Raw genomic sequence first — 25,752 nt, 5'->3', positions numbered from 1 at the left:
CGTGTCTTCTTCCCTTCGCTCAGTGTCCCGCCTTCTTCTGACGTCAGAAATGACATCAGAAGAAGGCGGAACCGAGCGAAGGGAAGAGACTGACACGTCGGGGCGGGGGAGCGCCACCTCCTCACTAACGCTACGCTGCCACGCACCGGAGAGGTAAATTTAAACAAAAAAAAAGGACAAGGATCTGGGGAGAAGAGGGCGAGGTAAGCATGGTGCGGCGGGGCGCCCCCCAGAGGATGGCACCCTCCTGCCATGCTTACCTCGCTTACCGTGTCGGCACGGCCCTGCCGAAACACGACAGTGTTGGGTCAGCTTTTAGCTGTTTTCCAAGAAAGACTTTTTGATATCCTCCCTGGATCTACCTCACTGGTTTGTTTTGGTACTCTAAATGGGACCTCACCAGAGACTTATACAAGGGCACTATTGCCTCTTTTTTTCCTACTGGTCATCCCTCTCTTTATGCACTTGAGCATCCTTCTGGCTTTGACCATGGCCTTTTCTACCTGTTTGGCCACCTTAAGTTTATCAGACACAATCACCTCCAAGTTCCGCTCTTCTTTCATACACAGAATCACTTCATCCCCCTATAGTGTAGTGTTCCCTTTAATTTTTGTAACCCAAGTGTATGACCCTGCATTTCATAGCATTAAATCTTAGTTGCCAATTATTGGACCATTCTTCAAGCTTCGTTAGATCCTTCCTCATGCCATCCACATCCTCTGGGTGTCCACCCTATTACAGAGTTTGGCATCATCCGCGAAGAGACAAACCTCACCAGATATCACTCACAATAATGTTAAAAAGAGCTGGATTGAGGGCCAATCCCTGTGATATACCACTGATAACATCCCTTTCCTCGGAGTAAGCTCCATTTACCACTACTCTCTGTCTCCTGGACAACATGCCTCCCCTCTTTCTTTCATGTGAAGCATTTCTTCCTTCTATCTTTCCTTTCCCTTCCCTTCCTGTAGAGCATCTTTCCCTCTCTTTCCCATCCCCGTTCCCTCCCACAGGTCCAATCTCTTTCCCTACCTTCTGCCTCTTTCCCGATCCGGTCTCTCTCCCCTCTGCTGCAAGTTTACAAACTCATTGTAGTCCCTGGCAGCCATTAGATCAGGCTTTCTCTCTGCTGCATCCCACCTGCACGGCAAAAGGAAGTCATGCCAGAGGAAAGCCTGACCACAATGAGTTTGTAAACTTGAGGCGGATGGGAGAAAAACCTGACCAGAGGGATGAGGGAAGAGGAGAAAGGTAGGGAGGTGATACCAGGGTATGCTGACTCTGGTTGGGGTGACAAGGCAGTTTTTTTGGGTGGCATTTGCCACTCTGTGCCAACCCATAGTGATACCTATGACCAAAGCAGGAAAAAGGACCAACTGCTCTCCAAGTGCTGCTGACAGGGAATACATATGCAACGTATGCACCATGTAAGGCTATGCCACTGCTTCTGGAGTACCTTACAATCTCTGGAGGTTTAGGGGTTTAGTTAGGGCAGGAGTGATCCCCAGTTGCTCTTACCCAAGCCGGCTCCAGTCTCAAAATGGCTCCATGACCTCTTGTGGCAGTCTCGTATAACTGTTACTCAAGGTCACAACAATCATTTTGAGAGCAGACCCACCACGGGCAGGCGTGACCGGGGATCACTCCTGCCTTAACTATACCCGTAAACCACTGCGCAGGGCCGCAGAAAGACTGAGTCAGGCCTGGGGCAGGGCCACCGGGCCTGGAGCAGAGCTGCTGCCCCCAGGATTGTCACAGTGGCATAGCCAGGGGGGGTGCCAGGGGAGCAGCCGCTCCCCCAAATGGAGTTCTGCCAGCTCCGGCGCCTATTTTTTCCTCAATATGTTGCTTTGAAAATATGTGCCAGCGTAAGTCCGCTCTTGCTCCCCCCGCATCGTCAACCTGGCTCCGCTTCTGGATTGTCACCGCTGCCATCACCCCCACTGCAACTCCAAATACCTTGGCTGGCGGGGATCTCGAGGTCCCACCAGCAGAAGAAGTCTTCCTCTAAAACTGCTCTTCACTCCGCCGCATTGTCTGCCCTGCCCCTGCAGCTGCTTTTTCTCACATCTCACATGCTTGGTTTCAAAACTGAGCATGCACAGCCTAAGGAGAACAGCAGCCACTTGGCAAGCAATGCGGCAGAGTGAAGAGCAGCGCTGGAGGAAGACCTTTTCTGCTGGCGGGGCCTGGGGGGGTTCCCCGCCAGCCAAACCACAGGCCCTGGCCTGAAGCCCTGCTGTATCTGCTCCTCCCCAGCCTCCAAGGGGGGACCAGCGCTGGCGTTTTCTCTCTCTTGCTCCTGTCGGAATGCAATCACCTGGGTCCTATCAGGAGCAGGAGAGAGAGAGAGACCCTGGCGCCAGGCCCCCATTGGAGGCCGGGCCTGAGGAATTTTGCCCCCCCTCTCTGCGGCCCTACCACCAGGGATTGTAAAATAGACCCATGGGTGGGGGAGGGGAGAGGCAACTCCTGTTCAGAGGGGAGGGAGACGAAGAGGCTCAAGCATAAATTTTTGGCTTCCATCAAAAACACATGTTCAGTTGCAACTGAAACGGAAATGGAACCTGAACCCATGGCTATAAATTTTAAAAAACTTTTGGCTGAAATCGAAACTTGGCAGAAAAAGGATTTTGGGGCCGGTTTCAGCACCATAACTGAAACCGAAACCAGAATTCAGTTAGCTTCTACCAAGCAATGTACATTAACACTCATCCACCATACTGCATTCCTCCTCTAATCCTAAAACCCACACATAATACAATATTTAAAAAAAACTTTAGTAAAAGCATTAATACCCCCATCCCACCTCATCTACTGCAATGTTCCATTAACCACCTTCTCCATTTGTAGAAAACAACCATGTCTTTAAAGCTTTCCTGAATAGTGTATTGTCTAATAATATGCATCACCAGAGGTAATATGCATCACTCAGAATAGGGCTTGCTACTGAAAAAGCTTTATCTCTTAGCTGTGAGCCCCTAATCTGTTGAACTACTGAAACATCCAGTACTAAACTCCTACCTGAATAACATGAATGACCTGTCCTATGTTACTTTATCCTTTGAGCCAAATATTACAGACTCATCTCCTGTAGGACAAAAAATACCATATAGACTACTCTAAATTGAATTTGTTTTTCTACCGGTAACCAAAGTAAGGAGTTCAGTAATGGATGTGCTGACATCCACCGCCAAACCAGAAAAGTTATTTAGGCCACTGCATTCTCTGTTACCTGAAGCCTAGGAAGAAGAAATTTAGGAAGCCCTGTCACGAAATGCCTAGCCACCCACCTGGGGTTACACCGCAACCACTTAAGGTGGGTCTATCCCAAGCACAGCTCAGGTCCGCCTGCACCTGCTGCTTGTGCTGTACACTAGCACCCTCCTCCCACTAACTGGGTCACAACCACCTCTGGGCGAATGTCCCATTCTCTAATTATCCTCAGTGATTACTAGGTTATTGAAGCCACACTCCCAGTGGTCCCACAGTTCCCAGAAAGCACTCACAGACCCAAAACACAAACCACTAGGATTCTTTATCAGTCCAGACAGCAGAGTCAACAAACAAAATTGTTTATTCTCATAAAAAATATTGAACAGTGGAACAAAATAGTGCAGCTGGCAAACAATAACTGGTAACTGAAATATGGATCAATTATAACACTAACTAAACGCTAGCATACTTCCTACAAAGCACCTGGGGAGATCAGGACATATATCTGTTCACAGAGTGTAATAGTACAAAACTTGAAGAATTGACACCTGGATCACTAATCTAAACACATCCAAGTTTAAAAATGGGTGAATTTTACATGAAGTTTGATGTATCAGTTTTAGATACCTGAACTTCACTTGAAAAGAACCTATCCTAATACTATTCTACATCTCTGCTTTCTTCAACTACCTCAAAAGAACCCCATAGGTTAAAAGGCTAAACTACCACGTTTACTGTCCTATCAAGCATAAAGATCTCTGTCGTCTGCTTAATAAGGGCAAGAACTTTGAGCTGCCTTCTGTATGTGGGAAGAGGGAAGGGCTGAATATTTGCCTAGGTGTTGTATACCCTTGCCCTGCCTATGTGCCCCTGTTATGCAGGGTCTGGGGAAACTGCCCTTTTGCCCTTGATAAAATCTGCTCTGGCCAAAGAACTGTGGATACATATTTTGTTATTTCTTTTATGAGGAAAGGACAATGGAACATCTTTTTGGTTGTAGGGGCCAAAGTGCTCACCGCAGTGCTCGGGATGCACCAAACTGGTCGGTTTTCAGGATATCCACAATGCATATACATGAGAGAGATTTGCAAGTACTGACTGCCTTCTTGGTATGCAAATCTTTCTCACGTGGATATCCTGAAAACCTAACTGTCTGGGTGGGACCCTAAGCCTAGCTTGAGAACCACTGGCTTAGCTCCTTCCCCAAGTTCTCTAGTTGCTGATACCATGTTGCACAAACTATTGGTGGGGCTATTGTCCCTACCATCATTTCACTGCCTATGTGGGGTTGCATTGTAGCTACTTTCCCATTATTTGTTGTTGACTGGCTTATCTAAAACATTTTTATTCTTTCTTTTTCTGTAAGCACTTCAGCATGAATCTGTAATATGCTACTAGATTTGTGTACTGATGTTTTTTTTAAATATCTGGTATTGTAAAAAGACACTATGGACTGTAGTGTAGGGGCCCTCTTTGCATGTATGACAAAATGCAGGCAGTGGAAACAAAAGAATATATGAACAACTTTACCATTAGATCATTAATCTTACATGACAACTTATTTTCACTATGTTCCAAACTGGTACTGGCAATATCTTTAATGCTAGCTGAAAATGACAGAGACTGACTCACCTCGGATTCTTTGGAGAATCGTTTGCTGTGTTTTATGTAGTGGATAATTACAGTGGGCCAAAGGATATTCATTTGTATTCAGAATTTGTGGGTTCTTGTTTTTTGTTTAGTGTAAATAAAGTTCCATTCTCACTGTCACGTAACTGGCATTGAACACTATTGTATGTGGACTCTTATTATGCTGTGAGCACACAAGCTAAAAAAAAAAAAATCCTGAATAAATCCATTGAACGCCTGGTCCCTCCCTTCCTTGACAAATACGAGTTGGGGGAGGGGGAATTCCGTAACCCTGCCTCTCTTTTCTGCGGCGCTGAAATGCGGCTGGGACAGAACTAACTGGGCCCCATCCCAGGCTTTTCCCAATTAGGATCTCCCCCCTGACGTCATGTCTGCTGGAGATTGGCTGCCGGGAGCTGACAGGCTGCCTGCCCCTGGTGCACACATACACACACAAACTTTTTAAAGCCTGGCTGGGAGCATCATCTGCCTTAAATAATATTTCTGAAGCGCACATGCACGGTACCCGCAGCTACAGCTACTTTCAGCTCCCCAAAGAGCCCGCACTGTATACAAGTCCCGGACAACCCCCCCCCCCCCCCCCCTCGCGCTTATTTCGCGGTGCTGCTGTTTTAAGTAGCTCTTGCAGGCGATCGGATCTTTTCATTTAAAAAAAAAAAAGTTACAATCCCCAGGCTGTTTGCGGAGGAGACTTTTTCGCTCCCTGCTGGTGAAGGAGCCACGCTTTGGACGGTTACTCTCTCTTCCTTCCCCCACTCCTGCGAGGCAGGTTGACGGCGGGAGTCGCGGCTTCGCTCTGGCCATGGCCGGGCTCGGCTGGTACCGCGCGCGCTTCCTCCTGCTCTTTGCATGTGCGCTCCTGGCAGCGGCGCGCGCTCCCTCGGACAGCAGCAGCAGCAGCACGCGGAGGAGCAGCAGCAGGAGGATCACGTATGTACTGCAGCCGCGCCAGCAGCGGACTTACCTGCAACTCAGTGCCGGGTACAGCGCGCAGGAGCGGAGCCGCAGGACGAGCAGTAGCGGCAGCAACAGCGAGGCAAACCCCGGGGCGCAGATCCAGCATAAGCAACCGCTGCAGGGGTAAGGCCAGCGGATCTCTGGGCTGCACTAAGCTCCCCGAAAGCCTCTGGAACTTGGCATGCTGCATAGGCGCACTAATTATTGCATCATGGAATAAATGTGCATGCTTTAGAAACCCAGTGGGTGATTTTAGAAAAGTCCGCACAGGTGTGCCTAAATGCTTAATAGGTTCCTCGTAGTAACCCCACACAGTTGTAACTTCGTGGGAGAACACTGGTGTGATGTGCACGCTAAATTTACAACATTTTCAGAGGAGATGCACAATTCCATCGTGAGGACATCCGCGCACAGTCTGCTTAAAATGACAAGCAGTCTCTCACTGCTCCTGTGCATGTACCTCTGTGCAGTTTTTAAAGAGCATTTTTCCACATGTAAAAGTTGATAATTTCTCATGCATATTCATTGGCAAAGTCTCTCCCTCCGTGCTACTTTCCCGTTATCAGAAGAGGAAGGGAGTTGGGAAATAACTTTTTTTGGGCTAAATGATAGTGAGAGTTGTAAACGTAGCTCTGTAGGGAGAGCCTGCTATGATGTTCGGCGTTTTAAATGATATAGTAATCCTCCCTGAATGAAAATCCTTTAACAATGCTGTCTTTAACCAGTAAAACAAAACAACGACGGAAAAGGTTAGGGTTAAAGCAGCAAGCACATCAATTCAGATGCTAATGGTCATAGAATGTTATGAAAAATTGTGGAATATTTGTCTATAGCTTTCATTTCTTTTAAATGCATCACTTTTCACATCCCAGAAATGTGTTTGAGTTTACAAAGTCGGGGCATGAAAGTTACTAAAACTTAGACCTGATCCATGTAGACAGGTTTCTCAGTTGGTGCCAGAGCTTTCTTCACATGCTGCTTTCCAGCAAGGCTGTACTTTTTGCAGGTGCATGCACTGTAGTACTAAGACTAGGTCCCCACAGCAACAAGTGATCAGTTCATTGGTCAGGTGGGTTTCCTTGATGGATAGGGACAATCTAATTACTGACTATAGAGTCCTGTCTGTAATTCTAGATCTGTGTGCACACGCATGTACTCATGAGAAAACATGACTAGTAGTTCAGTATTTCTTTTACATGTGCTTTACTGTTTTGCAAACCCTGGGCTCTCTTCTCGGCCCTTACTCATATTGTTGGAGAATCACAAGATCCAAATTAGTTTTGATCCACCTCTTAAATTTACCGTTTTCATAAAGAAAGGCGGAACAATAGAGCTGGATGCCATCTAATTTTGAGTAAACTGTATTGTTTGCGGGGTGTAAAACCTTTTGCTGATGGGGTACATAATTGTTTAAAGATGACGCTGTAGAGAAGCCTTCAAGAGCCGTGGATGTCCCTTTTCAGTTACTAGAAAGATAGGGAAAGTGGAGCAAAAAACAAACAAACAAACAAACAAAGAGAACTTGTAAACGTGCCATTTCTAAACTTGTTACAAGTTTTGTTTGACCCTTTTCAGTAACAGCTACATGTCATCCAAGCGGCTCCTTCTGTCCTCATCTTTGGATAATCCTAGGTTACCATATGGCTCCAGAAAAAGGAGGACGGATTGAGCCAGCCGGGTTTTACTTCCATTGCTTTCAAAGCAATGGAAGTAAAACCCGGCTGGCTCAATCCGTCCTCCTTTTTCTGGAGCCATATGGTAACCCAAGCAGTTTTTACTAAAGGCTGTCATAGTCTGCAAAGAATCCAGTTTTATCCAGAGCCACTACAACTGTTTGCTACGTTTTAGAGAGACATGGTGCAGTTTTCATTCATTACTTTTCATGGATAAGAACAAAATCTCTTTTGAGTTCTGCATCGTACTGTGTCATTCTGAAGTCTTTGCTTGATACTGACGCTTAAATTATTCCCCTTTTTACAATCAAGAAAGCCAGTACAGTAATAGTATAATAGACAAAAACAGGGCAGTTTGTTTCTGTCTGAGCAGCACTTGTTTGATAAGTTGATAAAATCTAGTTACAAGGAAGAGGCTGACTGAAAACCAGGAGCAAATGCTTTTAATTTTCCATTTAGGTTATGCCAAAAATGCTTCTGTAAGTCAGAGAAAATACTCTGTTTCTCATATCTCATGTAAGTGAATGCTCTAAGAACCTGTGGGTAAAAAAATCCACCAGTATTAGGTGGCCACTTTTATTTTAAAACAGCATTAGAGTTTTTCTTTGCTTGCTGCTGTTGCAGGGTGAATGTCTGTGGAGGGCAGTGCTGCCACGGCTGGAGCAGAGCTCCCGGATCGGTGAGGTGTACAAAACGTGAGTACAGTATATTGCTTGTATGTAACAAAGCGTGTGCCTATCCAGCCGATGGAATGGCTCATCATCCTGTTTCATAGGTCATTTCAGCAGGAGCTGGAGGGACATGAATGTCAGCGGCTGCCACTTTGGGCAGAAGCTGAATTCCTAGAGTGCTTTTCCCAGGCAGTACTGGCACTCTCTCCTAGAATAGTCTGCCATCTGTGGCTGTGATTTCATGGAGGAATGGGTGACAAAAGCAAGGACTTTTTTTTTTCCTAAATACTTAATACAATTGTTCCTTTTGACCTGTATTGGGATGCTGGAGGTATTTAAAATCATAATTAAATCAAAACATTTCAGGTATGAGTGTCAGATTTGTAAATTATTAAAAACCAAGGACCCGATATTCAGCTAGCGGTGATCTGCATTAAACCCAGAAATTCAATGTTCGGGCACAGGCATTGAGTTTCCAGGTTGGCCATAGGGTACCGCGTTAAGGCCCCTGTTTACAAAGCCACACTACCAGCTGGTGATGCAGAACTGCCGACACAGCCCATTCACTTTGACTTTGTAAACAGGGAGGTGAGATAGGACTGACTTATATGCTGTCCTATTTATGCAGATACTCCGGCTGGTTAACTGGTGAATATCGGCACTTAACTAGCCAAGTGCTAACTCCGCCCCCCGGAACTTCCCTAAAATAGCTGGTTTTCAGTTTGGTGTTAACTGGTTATTTTCAGCAGCATTCACCAGTTAAAGGCTGGCTAGCCCGATCAGGCGATTTAACTGGCCAGGAGCTTTTTCTGGCTTGTTAAATCTCTTTGAATATCGACCCACACGCTTCTATTAGGACTTATACAGGTTGCCCCTTCCCAAATTTTTTCTAGACACTTGAGTGGCCAGAGTCAGTAAATGGTGGGCACTGTTAAAATCCGCACTGATTGGCAATTCTGCAAGGTCTAGTGGTGTCGGGGCAGAAGCAGTGGATTTTACAACCTAAAAGTGTAAGTGTCACCATTTCCACAAGCCATAGACATCGCATAAGTGGTCATGTCCAAAATTTGGCGTGTAACTGCAGACAAACCAATATTCTATAGCCGATTTGGTGTACAACTGTAGCCAGACCTGACGTTTTGCAGGAGCCCAGAGTTAACATGGGGTGGGGGGCACTAGGCATATAAGTATGAGTAATGCTTGGTATACTCCTAAATAATGCTTTAGAATGTACTCGATGAGAGATTTCTAAGTAAACAGTCTGTCCTGCATCAACATAAACCACATACACACTTATGGAAACTTGGAAGTTCAATAACATTTTTCACATTATCCCATAACTTACTTTGCCATTAGAGTAGACTTGCGTCTAGTCAACATCTCTACACACATCACAGTATCCTGCAAAATAATTACCACAATGGCACATATGGTTCAACTTTTCTTTATAACAAATATAAATGCATTATTCCTCAGGAACTCACCATATAAAAAAAGTTCTGATTTACGTGTAATCTCTGTAAAAATGTAAACCCTCTCTAGTTCCAAGTATATTGTGAAGTACCTGTAATACCTACAAAAATCATTCAAGACCTATAGAACTCATCTAGTTCACAATAACACCACTAACTTACTGAAGTAATACAACAAGGACCTTACGTAGGAAAAAGCAACACAGTAAATATTGCAGTGGGACCTAGAACATCAATATGCCTATTGGGAAACTGAACAAGCTGAAATATTAGAGATGCTGAAATAGAAACTTCATGCAAACAGAGTTCCTGATCACAAATAGACCCTTGCCAAGAACAGAGTAACTGACCACAAGCTTAAAATATGAATATGCAGACAGAAATTAAACATACACCCTAAGAGGCCACATTCTGCAGTTAGTGCAGCACTAGAGAAGAGAAAAAGAAAAAGCACTAACAGCTCTGCAAAATATAAATAAAGCAGTGTAAATCTACTGTAAACTGACATTTTCATTCACTGAATTAAAAATAAAACTCTTCTTTCTGCCTTTTCTGTCTGGTCATTTTTTTTTTCTGATCATGTTTGTACCAGTCTCCAGTTTCTGCTTTCCTCTGTCCTTTCTTAACTTTCTTTCCAAAGTCTCCAGTCCATCTGCGACTTCTTCTCTCCCTTCCTGTCTTCTTCAAAGTCAGAGATGGATGTAGGAGCCGACACAATCTTTTTCCTTTCAGCTTTCCTTCATTTATTTTTCTGCCTTTCTCTCTGCTCAGACTTCATTTATTCCTCACATTTAGTCTTTAGTCTTCTCCATTTCACACCTCATCTACCTACTGGCTTTACCCATTTCCCTCTCCTATCCTCCCCTCATCTTTAACCCATTCCCTAGTCCCCAATTTCTGTCTTCAGTATTTACCCTCTCAGCCCCTCACTAGCCCCAGCTCAGTCCTTTTCTTTCCTTCCTTCCCTGGCCTCTAGGTCATTCTTCTCTTATCCTGTACTCCATCTCCTATTGTCTCTCTTTCACCATCTTTTTAACCCCATTTCTGCCCTCACTCAACCCCTTCAGAGACATATCCTCCTTCCTCTCACATCTCTACCCAGTACCCCATCCCATTTCAATGCCTCTCATCATCCCCTATACTTCATCCCCTTTCTCTTACTCCTCACTCCATTCCCTCACTCATTTCCCCAACCCATCAACATATCCCCACTCCTACCTACCAGTTGCCAAGTACTCACTAGCCCCTTAAAATTCCCACTCCATCTCTCCCATCCATAATTCCCTGCTTCTGGTCCCTAACACTCTCTCATTAAATCACCAAGTCCCAGTCATCTTCTTCTCTATTCCCCTCCCCCCAGAGTCCTAGTAATCTGCTCTATCCTCCCGCTTCCCCAGTCCCATCCATCTTCTGTTCTGTTCCCCTTCTCCTCTAGCCCCATCCATCTTTTGGTCTTTTCCCTCCCCCCCTCCAATTCATCTTCTGCTTTGTTCCCCTTGTTCCCCCACCCACTGTCCCATCCAAATGCAGAGAAAAATTAGCACTTAAGTGTGTAAGCGCCCCAAATACTATTCTGTAAGGGCATGTGTAAGTGCTCTAGCATGTAAATGAAGGGGGTATACACATGGAGTACGAGTGGAGCATGGGCAGGCCTCCCACTTATGCATGTGACTTACAGAATATTCTTGTATTCAATCCAGCTACATTTAGGCACCTGTACTTACACCAGGTCTACAGCTGGTATACCTACGAGCGCCTACATTTTATTTATTTATTTAGATTTTGCTCACACCTTTTTCAGTAGTAGCTCAAGGTGAGTTACATTCAGGTACACTGGATATTTCTCTGTCCCAGTAGGGCTCACAATCTACATTTGTGTGTGCCATTGCTGGTTTACACTACTAATCTATAGTGGAATTTGGGTGCGCAGATGCCATTAGAGAATAGGATCTCACTGCTAATCATTGGGGTGCCTAATAGGACATGCCAACTTATAGAATTGCCCCTGTGATATTATACAACTTTCTGTTGGCTTCAGCAGCAAATGGCATCCTGCCAGCACGCACATATAACAACAGAACCTGACTAAAGCAGCCAACAAGTATCGGCATATATAACAGAGCACGAGAGTCACCAAGAAAATGCACATTGCTTCAAAATGCTACAGCGCCCCCGCAGATAAATAGGGTGAGGGATTTTGTTTTTATTATGATTCTGTTGAGTAGTGACGGGGCAGCCCTCACAAACATTGGTAGTTGCTGTTTCAAGGTATTAATTTTGTTTATTTTTGGTTAAGCTGTGTAATGAACCATTGGTTAAATGTCTAGAATCATGGAAAAATGTGGCTGGATGGAACCAGAACAGGCTATCAAGTCCAAGTTCTTCCTTCACCCTTCTGGCAAGACCAACTGCACCTTTAAACCACTCAAAAATGTTCACTGAATCATCCCTTAAGCTCAGACCTCCCCCCCCCCCCCCTGATATTCAAAAGGGAAATGGGACTTGATATACCGCCTTTCTGTGGTATTTTGCAACTACATTCAAAGTGGTTTACATATATACAGGTACTTATTTTGTACCTGGGGCAATGGAGGGTTAAGTGACTTACCCACAGTCACAAGGAGCTGCAGTGGGAATCAAACCCAGTTCCCCAGGATCAAAGTCCACTGCACTAACCACTAGGCTACTCCTCCACTCCACCATTTAACCAGTCAGGAACGGCACCTGGCCATTTAAATGGTACTTGGCCGGCTAAGCGCTAATGTTCAGCACAAGATAGCTGGCTATCTCGGCTGAATATTAGTGTTCAGCGGCTAACTGAATGACCGGCTATGTTGCATGACATAGCTGGTCAGTGCCAATATTCAGCATCTGGTCAGCTAGATTTGGCGGCCAAATATGACCTCGTCAATAGGTGGAATATCTTTGGCTAGTTCCAACTTAACCAGTCAGAGCTGAATATCAGCTTGGCTGGCTAAGTTAAAACCAACCAAAAATAAACTAGGTATTCAATGCTGGTCACCAAAAAATGGCTCAACGTTGAATATCTGTGCTCAGCGCCGACCGCAGGAGTTAGCTGGGCTATCTCCCATGGTCTGAATATTGGGCCCAGAGTATATAGATGTGTAATTAAGTTATTTATTTATTTTGTGTGTGGGTGCTCTAGAAAATGAACATAGATGTACGTTTTGGAACAGAGAAATTCACCTCACTGATGTGACTAGAGCATCTGTCTCATGTGCAGTCTTGAAATATAAATATGAGAAATTCTAGTTGGGATATGAAGAACAGTGAAGGGAAGCTGAGATGCTGTCCCATGCTTAGAGGTCATGTTTACATGATTATGCAGGTCACTTTTAGGAATGCATCAGATGTTTGGAAATAGATCAAATAAGAATTCCAGTGAAAACACAAATGTATATTGGGTGTGCAGTGTAGGAAACCAACTCCCTCTAACCTAGGAGATAGGAGGTCATGAAGCCCATGCAGAGAAAAAGATGCTTCAGCCTTTTCTTTTCTGAAAAGTCCTAGGCTGCCCTACTCAGCCTCTTCCTTCACAGCATGTTTGGTTTCACTGTTTTTTCATCCTGGCCTTGCTTACTACTACTGTTCCTGCCCAGCAAGTGCAAGCTGAAAAACATGAGCAGGGGAACTAGAGGACCTGAATCCAGTGGTTTTTGGCTTTGAGGCTGTAGAGAGTAGGGTGGCTGGAGCTATCATCATGAGCTTTTATTGATTTAGTATAAAACTATTCTCCCACCGCACAAAAGCTAATTTCTACAACTGGCCTAGCACCCCACAAACTGCCCTGACCCCCTCTTCTCCCAGCACAGCACATGCAGTGCACATAACAGAAATACATATGCATATAAAAATACCTGCTATACCTGATTATTTACTGCTTCAATAGCTTTCTGGCTGCAGGTGTTATGTAAGAAATTAATATTTTATGGTTTAACTTTTTTATTGATGTCACAATCCACAACATTTAATCATCAATAATGGTCACCAATTTTATATCTCTATAGTCCATAACAAAACTTTTTGCTAAAGTAACATCAAACTTTTACATAATCTTACCACCCCCCCTTTCCCTCCCCCCCCAACCCTCCCATCCCCCCCTTTTTTACCCTCCCTATGATCCGTCTAAAGGCATCAATGGAACCTCAAGGTCCTCAGTCATAATTTGTTAAGGATGAGACTTCTACCTCTCTGCGTGAGTTTGGCTATATAGGGACTCCAAATCTTTAAAAATCGTGATTTCCGTTTAAAGGAGCCCCTGGCCTCTTGCGCCTCCCAAGTCATTAGTTGATGCACCTGGTTGCGCCAGTGCCAGAATTCAGGTCTATCCGGAACAGTCCATTTTTGCAAAACATATTTTCGTGCTAGCAAACAGAGCTTTCTACACAGCAGGACTTCCTCAGCTTTTAGCCCCCTGAGTGAACCAGGACAGTCCAACACCAACTGCTGAGGTGTGCCTTGTACCCGTCTCGGCAACATCAAGGAAAGAAAAGCCACCACCCGTTTCCAAAAACATCTTATAATCCCATAAACCATGGTATAGTGTAATCAGCTAAATTACATTTCATACAGGTAGGCGAGTCAATTCCCCCCGCTCTCAACAACTGTACTTGTGAGAAGTATGCCAAGAAATTAATATTTTAAAAAAATGCATATATTTAGAGGAGTTGGAAAAAATATTATTTGCATGCAAAACGCTGCTCAATTTGTTATGCAAGCGCCGCTGAGCACTCAATGCTTTACTGCTGCTCCTATATATGTATTGATCATAATTGAATCGCTGAATGTAGTAGGTTTTTTGACTCCTGACTCAGGCACATATGCTGAAACACGGCAAACTTGACCCAAGTCTGTTCTACATTAGGCAATTGGATTTGATGACAGAATAAAAGGTTTTGCACTGCTCCTTTGTAATCCTTGCTTTCTATTGCTTCTCTTTCTCGTTTTCTAAAGAATATCGTGAGCCATGCTTTGCGTGCTTTTCCTTCTTCTTGCTTCATGGTTTAAACTGTAAGTGAAATAGATATCATAAGTTCCCTGCGGATTACAGTAATAAGAAGCTGGAGACAAAACCAGAAGAGAACATCATCACTTGAAACCATAAACTAAACTAAATAGTCACATGTAATACATAAAGGGGCTCATTTTCAAAGTACATAGACTTAAAAGTTATGTGGAGGCGTGTTTTCAAAGCACTTAGGCTTACACAGTAACCTATGGAACTTTAAGTGCTTTGAAAATAAGCCCATAGTAACATATGTTACTTTGTAAGTCTGTGTGCTTTGAAAACAAGCCCCAAAATCATTTAAAGTTTTTCCTGTCAAGAAATCTCTGAAACAGTATACGGCTTCTTTCGAAAAGACATCTAATCTGTCAGAAAGAGAACAGTCCAAAGTTTCTGTGTTTCCTGATGAGCACATGCTCAATTCATCTATGTAAGCCGCATTGAGCCTGCGATGAGCGGGAAAGCGAGGGGTACAAATGTAATAAATAAAGGGAGCTCTCAAATAGCTTCCCAGATTTTATCCCCTTTGAATTAGGGAAGTAGAACCTCATAGACGGTTTTAAAGTTCTCTGTCCCTGACCCGACAGTGGGGGGCAAGCGTGAGACCACGTAAGAAAGTGCCTGGCCATGACTTAAAAGTCATTGTAAGCGTTTTAAACATTAAGATTTCTTCAATGGGAAGCCAGTGCAAACTACACATTAACGGAGTAACTCTCTCGTATTTTGTGGTAGAACATAATAATCGTGCTGCTGAATTCTATATGATTTGCAATCTCTTAAACAAAGACTGTGAACTACCATTATAGATGATGTTATTACAATAATCTAGTTGATTGAGGTCTAAAAAATCCTGAGTGGTATAGAATGGGTAAAAGTGAATCAAATTTTCACTCTTTCAAAAAGTACAAAGACCAGGAGACACTCAATGAAATTACATGGAAATATTTTTTAAAACAAATAGGAGGAAATATTTTTTCAATCAAAGAATAGTTAAGTTCTGGAACTTGTTGCCATAGGATGTATTAACAGCGGTTAATATATCTGGGTTTAAAAATTTGGACAAGTTCCTTTAGGAAAGGTCCATAGTCTGTTATGGAGAAGGACATAGGGGAAGCCACTGCTTGCCCCAGGATTGGTAGTATGGAATGTTGCTACTGATTGGGTTTCTGTCAGGTACTTGTGACCTGGATTGGTCACTGTTGGAAGCAGGATACTGGGCTAGATGGACCATTGGTCTGATCCAGTATGGCCATTCTTATGTTCTTACGTTCCTTTCCTTTGTCCTATTAATATATTTTGTAACTTTTATGTAAATCGCTCTGTGGTATAACAAGTTTTAATAAACATAAGCATTCAGAAGTTGTGCATTGCATGGGCCGTTTATCAGGCTGCAGTTGCTCTGAAATTGCTCCAGCAGCTGATACCAAAGTCCCTCTGGAGGACCTGTGGCTGTTGCTTAAGGGAGTAAGAGAACAGCCTGCTTAAATCACTTTTTTTTCCTCTGTGGAAGAGTAGTAGTGTAGGAGTTAGTTCAGCAGTCTGAGAATTCCCACTGCAGCTCCTTGTGACTCTGGGCAAGTCTCTTAACCCTCCATTGCCACAGATACAAAATAAGTATCCGTATGTAATATGTAAACCACTTTGATTGTAACCACAGAAAGGCAATGTATCAAATCCCATCCCCTTTCCTTTCTTAATCTTGCCTGTAAGTGTATGGAAATGGTAGCATTGTTATTTCTCACATTTGTGATAGTTTGGTGGAGGTGTTTTCATTTATCTGTTTCAGATGAAGATGTCACATTTTAATGCTTGTGCCCTGAGAAAGGCAGGGACAAATCAAACTTGGATATGCATATAAAGTATTACACACCATGTAAAATGAGTTTATCTTGTTGGACAGACTGGATGGACCGTCCAGGTCTTTATCTGCTGTCATTTACTATGTTTCTATGTAAATTTGCATGCAAAAGTAATAGAATAGTGCCAGTAATGTGTGTAACTTAATTGTTAAATTAGCTGCTAATTGGTGTTAATTGGCACCTAATTCTACAAATTGAGGATGCAAAATCTATGGCAAGGGAATGTGTAACCTGAGAGGGACATTTATTCATTCTTTTATTTAAAAACTTTTATTCCACTTGATCCAAAGTTCTCAGTGGATTATATAATCACATACATAATATAAAACCAAACTAAACATTCAAACAACATCACGGGATATTCTAAAAATCAAAATCCTAAAACAGATACTAAATCATCGCTCATCACCCGAGCTGTAGCCCTGCATAAATAACAATGTCTTGAGCTCTTTTTTAAAATTCTTTGAAATCTGTAATATTCCTTATTTGCATTAGTAAGATAGTAACATAGTAAATGATGGCAGATAAAGACCTGTACGGTCCATCCAGTCTGTCCAACACGATAAACTCATTTTACATGGTATGTGATACTTTATACCCGAGTTTGATTTGTCCTTGCCATTCTCATGGCACAGACTGTAGAAGTCTGCCCAGCACTGTTCTTGTACTAAGTTCTGAAGCTAACGTCGAAATCCCTTAAAATTTACATTCCAGCCCATCCATATCTATTGAGTCACGATCAGGGCATAGACCGTAGAAGTCTGCCCAGCACCGGTTATGCTTCCCAATTACCGGCATCGCCACCTAATCTCTACGATTCCGTAGATCCATTCCTTTGGCATTTTATTCCATTGGCAATTTATTCCAGTAAACTGGGCCAGCAATATAAAAAAAATCTTACTTCTATACTCATCAGACCGTATTACATGATGAGATGGAATATCAAGTAATTTTTGAGTTGCTCATCTCAGTGATCAATTTAGTGCGATAGTATATATGAAGCCTCGTTGCCAAATCTCTGAAACTTGTTGTATAAGAATCTTAAAAATCAAGCAAGCACCTTTGAAATGGACCCTATACTCAATAGGTAACCAATGCAAGCTTTTCAATATTGGTGTAATATGCTCAGACCTAGCAGTACCTATCAAGACCCTGGCCAAAGAATTGTGTGCTGTTTGTAAAGCTTTGAGTCTTCAGAAGCCCCGATAACAAAAACATTTGCATAGTCAAAACATGGGGTAATTAAACTCTATACAATCATTCTAAAATGGGCAGGCCAGGGGCGTACTACCACTTAACACAGGCTATAGAATACTATCAGTTACGTGCCTAATTGATAACAGGTAGGCGCAAGCATTCAATTACCACTGCAGCTTCTTGTGACCCTGGGCAAGTCACTTAACCCGCCATTGCCCAGGTACAAGAACCAAGATTGTGAGCCCTCTGGGGACAGAGATAGTACTTGCTTAAAATGTGATACTGTTTTCCGCTTTGAACTTGATGGTTAAACAGATTATAAATGCCAGAATTAAATTAAGTTTACTCTAGCCTTTGAGCTTGCATAAGTGCTTGTGCTTTACGTTTGGTGCCTAACTGTGGATTTAGACTAGCATTTTGTAGACGGCAGTTACGTGTGTAATTGATATAGATTTTGCGCTTAGCGTGCAGCATCCCAGCTCCTATCGTTAGGTGAGCTGTAGAGAATTATCCTCTTTCCCCTGGATTCTATGTAATGCAGTTAAGTTGTGCACACAAATCCAGTTATTTTCTGGATTTGTACGTGCAACTTAATTAGTTAACAAGACAGTCAGCAGTGGCGTAGCAAGGGCGGGGCGGTGGGGGCGGTCTGCCCTGGGTGTCAACAGGTGGTGGGTGCTCTGTCCACCCCCCCCCCCGGCGCAGCGCCTCTCACTCCCCCCGACAGTCCCCACCTGCCTACCAGCTGAGCTCTGGCCGGCACCTCCAATCTGCAGCGCTGCTGACTTTAAATGAAGAAAACCGTCTCGTCGTTGGCCCTTCACTACTGAGTCTCGCCCTCTGATATAGCTTCCTATTTCCTCAAGGGAAAGAGCTAACAATCTAAATCAGAACAAACAGACAGGACCAAAAAGGATAAGGGAAGGACAGACAGAAGGACACATAAGGATAAGATAAAAGTTACAAGTCAGGAGTTGAAAGCAGCATCAAACAGGTAGGCCTTTAGCCTGGATTTGAAGGCTGCGAGGGATGGAGCTAGACGTAATGGCTTAGGAAGCCTATTCCAGGCATAAGGTATGGCGAGATAGAAGGAGCGGAGTCTGGAGTTAGCGATGGAGGAGAAGGGTGCAATTAGGAAAGATTTGCCCAGTGAACGGATTTAGGGAAGGAGTGTAGGGAGAGGTGAGGGTGGAGAGGTAGTGAGGGGCTGCAGAGTGAATGCACTTATAGGTCAACAAGAGGAGCTTGAATTGTATATGGAAATGGATAGGGAGCCAGTGAAGTGATTTCAGGAGAGGGATGATATGGGCATAACGACTTTGGCGAAATATTAGTCGTGCGTCAGAGTTTTGAACAGATTGAAGAGGAGAGAGATGGCTGAGTGGAAGACATGTGAGAAGCAAGTTGCGGTAGTCTAAGCGAGAGGTGACGAGAGTGTGGATGAGGTCATGGCCATGGGCATGGAATGAGCGGGCCGTGAGTGTTTCTAAAATCTATGCATGTTATAGAATACACCCAGTCAGCACCTAATGTAGGCATCGGCATTTACACCAAGGTTTACTTAAGTGTAACAGTCTGCAACTAAATTTAGTCGTGCAGACGGGCACTCGGCATATTCTATGAACTGTGTGGAAATTTAGACATATTCTATAAAGTAGGCCTAGGCATTTTTTTCCTCCTGAAATGTGCTTATCAGTTTCTTATCAATGGGTTTCCCCTTATTTTGCTCTTCTTGGCTTGGTTGTCTTTGTTGTCCTTGAAGTACTTAATAAAGATTTCCTGAAAGCCCTGGGAGTCAATAGCACTTCACTGTTCTATAGCATCCACAGTTCCAGTTTTAAAAAGTGCAGGTGGAGGTAGGTGGGAACCAGAAGTAGAATACCTGTGTGTGGGAGGAGTGGAGAGTGAGGGCACATGGTGAAGGGGGTTTGAGATACTTGGGAGGAATTGATAGAGACAGGTGTTTAGGGTAGGGGGATTTGAGAGAGAGAGAAAGAGTGTTGGGGATATGATGTCATTGGTACATGCTTTCGGCAGCATTGCGTCCCCACTTGGAAGATATTGGCTCTCGTTCAGTCACTTTAGAGCCAAAGTGGCCCTCAATTAGTGAAAATCACTGAGCTAGACTTAACTATCATGTGTTACCACATTCGCACATGCTAACACTATTAAATGTATGTTATTAGTAACCGAGTCCCTCATTGCATAAATTGAGGACCTGTGATAAAATAATGCGCATTTGATGGCATTCGTACACTAAAATAGTAGTATACTAATGTAACTCTAGCAGTACGTTTGCACTTAAGGCAATGGAGGGTGAAGTGACTCGTCCAAGGTCACAGAGAGCATCAGTTGGGTAAGAAGGATTTGAATCCTGGCTTCCCTGTTTCTTATCCCACTGCTCTAACTTCTGGAAATTCAGATATAAAATGAAGAGGCCTCTTATCTGTATTATACATATAATACTTAGCAGAAAGGACAAAATGAAAGAGATACATCACACACAGTTAAAAACAAAACAAAGATCAACATTATTTTACTAGGGAGCACAGGGGACAGTAATAACTTAATTCTGAGTTGTGTATTGAGAACTGGGAGCAATTTCAACTTTCTCCAGCAAAATGATTTGGGCATTTCTCAGTATTCTCTCAGTTGACTGGGTGTGGGGTTTACATAAAAGCAAATGGTTTTTGCTCATGGAGGGTAAATCTGTGAAGAAGGCACTAACATTTAAGCATCAATTGCACATATAAATGAGTGCAAAAATGTGTATAAATGCTAGATTTCTGGTTATGCGCTATTTTGTATATAGGTGCATATGTTTGATAGTGCATTATTTACAGCAAGCAGTGGTGTAACTGGATCAGATTTATTTTCATTGGATAGTAGTAGTTTAATGGCAGCATTTTGAACAACCTCGTCCCTTGCCAGGTCGGGTTTTCAGGATTTCCCCAATTAATATGCATGAGATCTATTTGCATACAATGGAGGCAGTCATGCAGTGGCGTTCCTAGGGGGGCTGACACCCGGGGCGGATCGCCGATGCGCCCCGCCCCCCGGGTGCAGTGCCCCCCCCCCCCCCGGAACAGCGCGCCTGCCGGCCGTTCTTGTTCATGCTCCCTCTGCCCCGGAACAGGAAGTAACCTGTTCCGGGGCAAAGGGAGCACCCCCCCAGCGGCGTGCACCCAGAGCGGACAGCCCCCACTGCCCCCCCCTTGGTACGCCACTGCAGTCATGCAAATAGATCTCATGCCTCTCATTCTTTGGGGAAACCCTGAAAACCTGACTGGATTGCGGCCTTCAAAGACTGAGGTTGGACAACCCTGCCCTAGACCATCAGGGGTTGTAAGGTAATCTTGGGAGGTGGGAGGGCTACTATTTGCATTCTTTTTTTTTATTTTTGTATGTGTGTAATGCAATTGCAAATAATACAGTTGTGATCTTGCATAGTAGTTTATATAGTAATTAGAGTGCTCTAAATCAGCGGCGTACCTACCTTATATGGTACCCGGGGCTGAGCACCCCCTCCTCCGAGCAAGGGGGTGCTCAGAGCAGGCCTGCTGCTGTTGACTGCCAGTTCTCTGTCCCGGAAGTTGCTGTTGGAGGGGGCAGGGGACCAGCAGAGCCAACAGTTGCACATCTGCTCTTCGCAGCCCCTTCCTGCCTGCACCGAGGCAGACCACCCCCACCACCATGTCCTAGGTATGCTAGAGCTCCAAATAAATGCTTTTCATACAGAAGTTTAGCAGAAATTTAAGTCTGTAAATTTGGGATGATAAACTCTTTGGGAATTAGCCTCTCTGTGCAGATTGACATTAGCTGTCACTCCAAATGTGGTATACAGTGAGCCATTGAAAAAGCACTTTGGCTTTTAGTTTCAGTTTTCATTAGGTGAGGTCCATCTGTGCAGAGGCTGTTTTGCTTGGAGGTAAAATATGGTCTTTCAAATGTTTTTTTGGATTGGATGCTATTTGGATGATTCTAAAGAATTTCCAGTCTCTGTTGGGTATGTGGCATGCAGAAGCTAGATTCTATGTGAAATGAACCTGCAGTGATTGTTTTTTCAAACGCAAGTACTGGTCAGCTTATAATGTTAGTAGGAAAATATTGTAATGAAATGAAGTTTATATATTAAAAGATAATTTGAGAAATATATTGCTCTTGATCTACAACTTTTCAGAGCATTTAGTCCTTGCTTTCAGTAACATCGGTGTGCTTTTTTATTCTGGATTATGCATCAGACTGGTATAATGTCTGCAGTGTAGACCAGTGTCTGGATTCCTTTACTCTGTTTTACTAAGAATTTATATCATACTTGTTCTTAATCAGTTTTATAACTAAATACAAAATGGGAAACATCTCAATGCTACTTTCTCTTGTCACGTGTGCGCAGTTTGGGTAAGCATAAAAAAACTGGTAATCATGATTTTTTTTTACATGTTCTCACAAAATTCATTTCTCAGAGGATATTTAACTACATCTGCATTGACTCGGGAACCTAAATGTGCTAGACTTGTTGGGAAGTCCTTGTTAAAATGGCTCTTCCAGTTGTCGGTCTGAGTCTGGGGGATAATAAATCTCCTGTGGGTTTAGCAGAGGGCTACTGCCTGCAAACTTTGTCAGTCCTCAGTGTATATAAATTTGTATGGTACAGAAGCTGGACCACCTCCTCCTCCCAGAGAAATGCATTGGGATAATTTTTGTATGTGTGTGTTAGGGCTTGGGGGGGGGGGGTGATTATTTCTCAGGGAACCCTGGTGTGGTTTGGCCCATTTTCAAACTTGATGTGTCCTTTTACCAGTTCCCCCCCCCCCCCCACATGCCAAGTTTCATCCCATGCTATTAGGTTTTTGGGGAGTTATTTTGCCCCTAGATAAACACAGCCATTCTGAACTCCAGTTTTATAATATTCTTTCCAACGTCCATTGGGTTGGAAAGAATAAAGTTAGAGTCAATGTGAAAGGCCTATATGGAATAACAAAAATAGATGTAAAGCAGTGTGTCAAGACATTTCAGTTATATCAATAAATGGAGAAAGATTAAAGGTGGAATTGTTGAGACTGACAGCAGAAGATACAAAATGTGTAGAGGTAAATGAGGAAAAAGCAGAAGTGCTAAATATATAGTTCTATTAGGTATTCCCTGAAGAAAGGTGTGAAGAAGGATTGACGATGGTTAGCAAGGCAGAAAAGAGAATGGGAGAAATACACCATTTACCAAGGACCTTGTTTAGACATAACTGTCAAAACTTAAGGAGTTTTTTTTTTTATTTCTTTGTAATTATAAGAGCATAAGAATAGCCATACTGGGTCAGACCAATGGTTCATCTAGCCCAGTATCCTGCTTCCAACAGTGGCCAATCCAGGTCACAAGTACCTAGCAGAACTCCAACTAGTAGCAACATTCCATGCTACCAATCCCGGGGCAAGCAGTGGCTTTCCCACGTCTGTCTGAATAACAGACTATGGACTTTTCCTCCAGGAACTTGTCCAAACCTTTTTTTAAACCCAGATATGCTAACCGCTGATACCACATCCTCTGGCAATGAGTTCCAGAGCTTAACTATTCTTTTGAGTGAAAAAATATTTCTTCCCCTTTGTTTTAAAAGTATTTCCATGCAACTTCATTGATTGTTCCCTCCTCTAATCTTTGTACTTTTGAATGAGTAAAAAATCAATTCACTTTTCATACCTTCATGATATAAATGCACAGGAGACATTGAAATAAAAGGAAGCTCTGGAACAAGGGGTCATAGATGAAGATGAAAGGGATAGACCCAGGAGAAATCTAAGGAAATATTTCTTCATGAAAAGGATTGTGGATGAATGGAATTGACTCCTGGTGGAGGTGGTGGAGGTGAAGATGGTATCTAAATTGAAGAAAACATGGGACAAACGCAGGTCTCTGAGGAAGAGGAAGGGATTGTAGGGCTTAGTTGTTGTTATGGATAGGCAGACTGGATAGGCTGTTGTCTTTATCTGTGGTCATTTTCTATATTTTTATAATAAAAAAATACTGCAACCAAGAATCCAAGACACTGGAAAAACAAATCTAGAGATCAGAAAATCATTGAAATATAGAAGTCTAGTCATTAGATGATTTATATAACAGGGCATATCAGCAGTATCCAGACACATTATTCCTGAAACTTATCTTTCAAAATAAAGCAAGATAGGTTCTTGAAATATGTGACCATCTCTGGGAAAAGGTGACTAAAGTGTCCAGAAACAATTTTTTAAAAAGAGGTTTTAATGAATTCTGTTAGGTCAAACAATCTTCCCAGCCATCTGCTGACTCACTTACTGACTTTCTTTTCCTCTAAGATTTAAAAACTGAGAGAGGCTCTTTTTCCGAGGACAAGCAGGATAATATTCTCACATATGGGTAATGCGATCTGCGTTGCCCGGTCTGGAGCTTGTATCAAGCTTTTACAGAGCTCTTTGGTGTGTGAGTCACGCTCTGCTACACATTCGTGAGTGCCTCCCCTCCCCCCGCTGCACAAGTGCGGGACTAACAAGTCTCTTTTTTACCACAATAAGGAGAGGACGCATTTTTCCTTCTCTCCTCACAGTTTGGGCACTGCAGGATCTGGGTTTCGTTTCTCCCCCACCCTCCCCTACGACAACTTTACATTTATAGCAGGTGCTGTAATTAGGCTAATAAGCTAGGAGTGCTCTCACATTACTATATATTACCATTAATTACCATTTAAGCAGGTAACACAACAGGGATAATATATCCTATATAAACTACAGAACACTTATATCTTACTAACATTCTTAATACTATAGCTACTCGTATAAGATTTAAAAACACTAAGATGGAGTCAGCAGTCCAGCAGCGGGAGGGATGCTACCCAGTCTTTTGCATTGCTTGCCACATGTATGATTATCTCCTAGTTGGTGTGAAGTCATATGTGTGTACCCGGTGCAAAGAGCTGCTAGCTCTCAGAGAGCAGGTCCGTTCTCTCGAGGCTAGAGTAAAAGACTTGGTAGAGATGAGGGAGATAGAGCAGTACATAGATGAGACCTACAGGGATGTTGTAGAGAGGTCCCACCTCCAGTCAGGTAGCCCCTGTGCTACTTCGGAGGAGAGAGGTCTCCTGGAAGGAGAGCATTCCCCTGGTGAAGTAGGAAGTACTCCTGTAGCCAGGACCTGCCCACCAGAGGATGTATTATCCTCTTGCACCGAGGATAAGTCTCCAATTACGGCCCACAGGGGAAAAGATAGGACCTCTGTTGTAGTTGACGACTCAATCATTAGGCATGTAGATAGCTGGGTGGCTGGTGGACGTGAGGATCGCCTGGTGACTTGCCTGCTAGGTGTGAAGGTGGCGGACCTTACGCGGCACCTAGACAAGATTTTAGATAGTGCTGGGGAGGAGCCGACCGTTTTGGTACACGTGGGTACCAACGACGTAGGAAAATGTGGGAGAGAGGTTCTGGAAGCTAAATTTAGGCTTTTAGGAAGGAAGCTCAAATCCAGATCCATTTTCTGAAATACTACCTGTTCCACGCGCAGGGCCCAAGCATCAGGCAGAGATCCGGAGTCTCAATGCGTGGATGACACGATGTTGTGGGGAAGAGGGTTTTGGATTTGTCAGGAACTGGTCAGCATTCTGGGGAAGGGAGAGCCTGTTTTGATCTGATGGGCTTCACCTTAACCAGGGTGGGACCAAGCTGCTGGCGTCAACTTTTAAAAAGGAAACGGGGGGAAGGCCTACAGTCGCTCAAAAGCGCATGGTTCAGGATAAGGTATCTTTTGAGGATATCACCCAGACAGGGAAGAAAAGGTTACTTGTAAGTAAGGATGTCAAAGAAATCATAGTAGATCAGATGGCCTTAAATAAAATTAATAATGACCAGACAGAAGATAACATATTAATAATGCCATGTATTAAACATAATATAAAACGGAACAAGCATGCATTTAAATGTCTATACGCAAATGCCAGGAGCCTGAGACTTAAGATGGGAGAGCTGGAGTACATGGCACACAATGAAAAATTAGATATTATTGGCATCTCTGAGA

General features: G+C 43.4%; 1 protein-coding gene across 3 annotated transcripts in view; it reads left to right on the top strand.

Moving 5' to 3' along the window:
- The first annotated feature begins 5,509 nt into the window (after positions 1–5,509).
- Positions 5,510–25,752, top strand: part of LTBP1 (latent transforming growth factor beta binding protein 1) — a 565,328-nt gene continuing 545,085 nt past the window's right edge. For 2 of the 3 annotated variants that reach the window (XM_030196510.1, XM_030196508.1), the window contains exons 1-2: positions 5,510–5,946; positions 8,121–8,191. In XM_030196510.1, coding sequence (XP_030052370.1) covers positions 5,669–5,946; positions 8,121–8,191 — 349 coding nt within the window. In that variant the 5' untranslated portion in view covers positions 5,510–5,668. The remainder of the gene's footprint in view (positions 5,947–8,120; positions 8,192–25,752) is intronic. The other variant, XM_030196509.1, reaches the window with a different exon arrangement.

Source organism: Microcaecilia unicolor, chromosome 3 (assembly GCF_901765095.1).
Source record: "Microcaecilia unicolor chromosome 3, aMicUni1.1, whole genome shotgun sequence".
NCBI classification, from domain to species: domain Eukaryota; kingdom Metazoa; phylum Chordata; class Amphibia; order Gymnophiona; family Siphonopidae; genus Microcaecilia; species Microcaecilia unicolor.
This window is presented reverse-complemented; position numbering and strand designations above follow the sequence as displayed.